The sequence below is a fragment of the Lasiodiplodia theobromae genome (assembly GCF_012971845.1).
Source record: "Lasiodiplodia theobromae strain AM2As chromosome Unknown scaffold_1, whole genome shotgun sequence".
In the NCBI taxonomy this organism is placed as follows: Eukaryota; Fungi; Ascomycota; class Dothideomycetes; order Botryosphaeriales; family Botryosphaeriaceae; genus Lasiodiplodia; species Lasiodiplodia theobromae.
The window spans coordinates 394,571-397,803 of NW_023336399.1; the positions used below are offsets into that span (position 1 = coordinate 394,571).

General features: G+C 57.2%; 1 protein-coding gene across 1 annotated transcript; it reads right to left on the reverse strand.

Moving 5' to 3' along the window:
• Positions 1-178: 178 nt before the first annotated feature.
• On the reverse strand, positions 179-2,174 carry LTHEOB_118 (Formylmethionine deformylase-like protein; the record flags this gene model as incomplete). Its single annotated transcript, XM_035508595.1, has 2 exons — positions 179-1,475; positions 1,531-2,174. The coding sequence occupies 2 exons, from the start codon at positions 2,172-2,174 to the stop codon at positions 179-181; spliced, it is 1,941 nt and encodes a 646-aa protein (XP_035372120.1).
• Positions 2,175-3,233: the final 1,059 nt, after the last annotated feature.

Here is a 3,233-nt window from a genome sequence, read left to right on the forward strand (position 1 = left end):
AGCCTCTGCAACCAGAAATAAGTAATTAATTATTTTCTCTCCGGATCCTAGTCTACGATACTGCCACCAGGGCAAGTACGTCACCAACCCACCCACCACAACCGCCCTGCAGTCATGGCTGGCCAGCCCCAACCCCGCCACCATCCCACCATCCGTTCCTTTTCCCCCACCACCCCACTCACGCACAAACGTCCCCCCTCCTCACCGTCCTCACCGTCCCCACAAACCCAAACCCCGCATGCTCCTGCCCGGCCACACTCTTCTCCTTCGCCGCCAACGTCCCATACCTTAACTTCGTCCCCCGCAACCCCTTCTCCACCGGCCGCGCCGGCAAACAGTGCCCCTCGACCAACCGATCCAAATCCGTGTTGCGCGTCGTCAGCAGTATCGCCGAAAACGACCGGCTCCCGCTGAACCCGTTCGCGACGTACGCGCGCGCGCCAGCCAGCAGGCAGAGCAGGGCGACGCAGGTGGCCGTGCCGTACGCGGCGAGCAGCGGGAGCGGGGCGTAGGAGTAGATGTTGAGGGGCCGGCGCGTGGTGAGCTCGGCGGTGGTGGAGCCGGAGGTGGGGGCGGACGAGAGGAGGGAGAGGGTGTAGTTGTAGGACAGGTCTTCGAGGGCGTGGAGGAGGGTGCCCGCGCGGCAGGGGCGGGTGGAGGCGGCGGCGCTGGGGGAGGACGAGGTTTGGTTGAGGGTGGTGAGGAGCTCGGGGCAGGAGGCGAGGTTGGTGTTGAGGAGGGGGGCGGCGAGGGGGTTGTTGGAGGCGGAGGAGTTGGAGGAGGGGTTGGCGATGCGCGTGGCGAGGAGGGAGGTGAGCGCGGTCGTCCAGCTGTAGAAGGCGGTTTGCTCGGGCGTGTACGCGGATGCGTTGTTGCCGCCGGCGATCTGCACGGCGGAGGTGCGGTTAAGGCCCATGATGGTTGCGGTGTGGGCGCCGTTGGCGGGGAAGGAGTGCTTGACGGTGTAGGCTGTTTGCCAGAGGTTGCAGGTAATGTTGTGCTCTTGAGCTCCTTGGACGTTGATGAAGATGGTGGAGGACAGGTTGGATGCGTTCGAGGTGGCACCGAGGTAGATGTGGTGGGAATCCCATGCTGCGTTGGATCGTTGCATATTGGATTCGATGACGGACTGGAAGACTTCCTTGTGTTGTGCTACAACTGCCACGTCGCTCGGGTCCACATAGACAGCGCTCAGGTTGTAGCACTGAAGGGATGGACCGAAGAAGCTCGTCGTGTAAGAGGAGTTTGAGAAAGGAGCCGACATGCGAACGACGTCGCCGGTGGTAGCAGTTGCGGCAAGTATCCTATGCAACGGAATGGCGGCGCCGATCAAGCGTTGCTCGTCATCGTACTGTCCCCAGCTAGCGCCATTTTCATAGCTCAGAGATGGAACCCTTGCGCTTGTGATGTTGATTGACAATCCGAGGTTGACTGTCAGCGTCGCAGGGGTGACGGTAGCAATGATCGGAATGCACCTGCATTGAAGTCAGCGGATGTGGCCGCCAAAGACTGAGACTCTTTTTCACTTACCACATAGCAGCAGCCATCAACCACAAGAGCTTCGCATGTCCCATAACCTCTCCGGAAAAGAGAGACGTAGGATCCGCTGGCAAGGAAAAGGCATTGTCAAGACCTTGGATAGAGAATGGCTTGGCTCTCAACGTCATCCAGAGCCTTTGGGTGAGCGCCACACCAACGGATGCTGCCAGAAAAGCCTTTGCAAGAAGTGCGAGGGCCGTTCCAGCACGGATGGCCCATTGTTGTGATTCAGAAGATCCGACAGCAGTACCGTCAAGATATCCGTAGAAGAGATGATGCGCGACGCAGAAGCTTACGCCAAGCGTGAACAGCGACACCATCAACGTTGGGGACTTCCAATGGACACCCCATGGCGATTGTGGAAGGGCTGCAAGTGTGCTGGCATCGTCACTGATGCTTTGGAAACCGGTGATCTGGGGCTGGATCTTTCGCTCATCAAAAAGCGAGGGCGGCTGGGTTCTGAGAGTGGACGCGTTGGTCCATCCTGTGGAGTCGCTGCTCAGCGAGTCTGGGGATGATCTTCCGAGGACTGGAGATTGTCTTCCCAGGACTGGAGATGATCTTCTATGAGAGGGGTAATTCTCCCATGCGGATTCTGATTGGTGTTCATCGATGCGTTCCAGTGGGCTGTGCATCGCTGCGCTTCTAGGGTATCTTTGCGGGGAATTCTCGCAATCAAAACCAAGGAAAAGGATTAATTGGTTGTGTGTGGAAAGAAAAGGACCAGCCTGAGATTCTGAAGACTCAACGGAAGCAGGAAGGTCGGTGGCATCTTTATCACCACGTACCGCTTGGCACGACCGACGATGTACATGCAGTGTAATGTATTGGCGCTTAGCAGCCTGAGGACCATCAACTGGCGAAACTGTTTCCTCGCCGTTTCGCAAATGCAAGACGACTGGACCTCTGCGAGCTAAGCGCCTAGTGTTGATTATGTCATGTCTGTGCGCACCGTGATTGGCTCGAGAACTGCGAGCAGGTGTGTTGTTTTCCAATCGTTTCGCAGGCCTGATCTTTTCTTGGAACAGCCCGACCATTTTCGCGGCCCTTTGCAGCTAGCCCGCTTTAGCGCCGCCAGCAGGTCACCACAACTCACTCTCAACGTGTTCATGACAGAAGCCAACCGACGCTTTCGAAGATAGAGGAAACTGCAGAATCTCTGCACGCACACTGCATCGCCGGCTTACGATGCATCGATCTACGAATTGAAGGTGTTTCACTGGGGCGAAGAGCCGCGAAACGCATGCACTGGGAGATGTCACACTGCTTGCGAAAAGCCCGATTGAAAGGCGCACCACTGCATTCGTGTGCAGCCCCGTCATTTAACCAGCCACGCTTTATACATAGCAACGACCACGCGATGATCAATAGGGCTAATGCTCATGTGTCACATTCCAAGCCCATGGGTTCGTTTGATCGTCAGGTCAAAGCTCAACCCACGAGGTGGGAGGCGCAGCATCGGTATTCCCGGACGGCAACAACGGAACTTTCCAAACAAGAAATGAAATTGCTCAGCATCCTGAACGGCCCGCAATTGTTCTGCCGGGCGGAGCACAAACAAGTCCAGGGATCCACGAAATCCTGAGAGGGAGAAACCGGAGCTGGAGCCCGAACGAGCTTGAAACCCATCTGATGTTCTAGACTCATCTTGACACCCGTCCAATCAGACGTCGCAATCCACCGATCACCACACC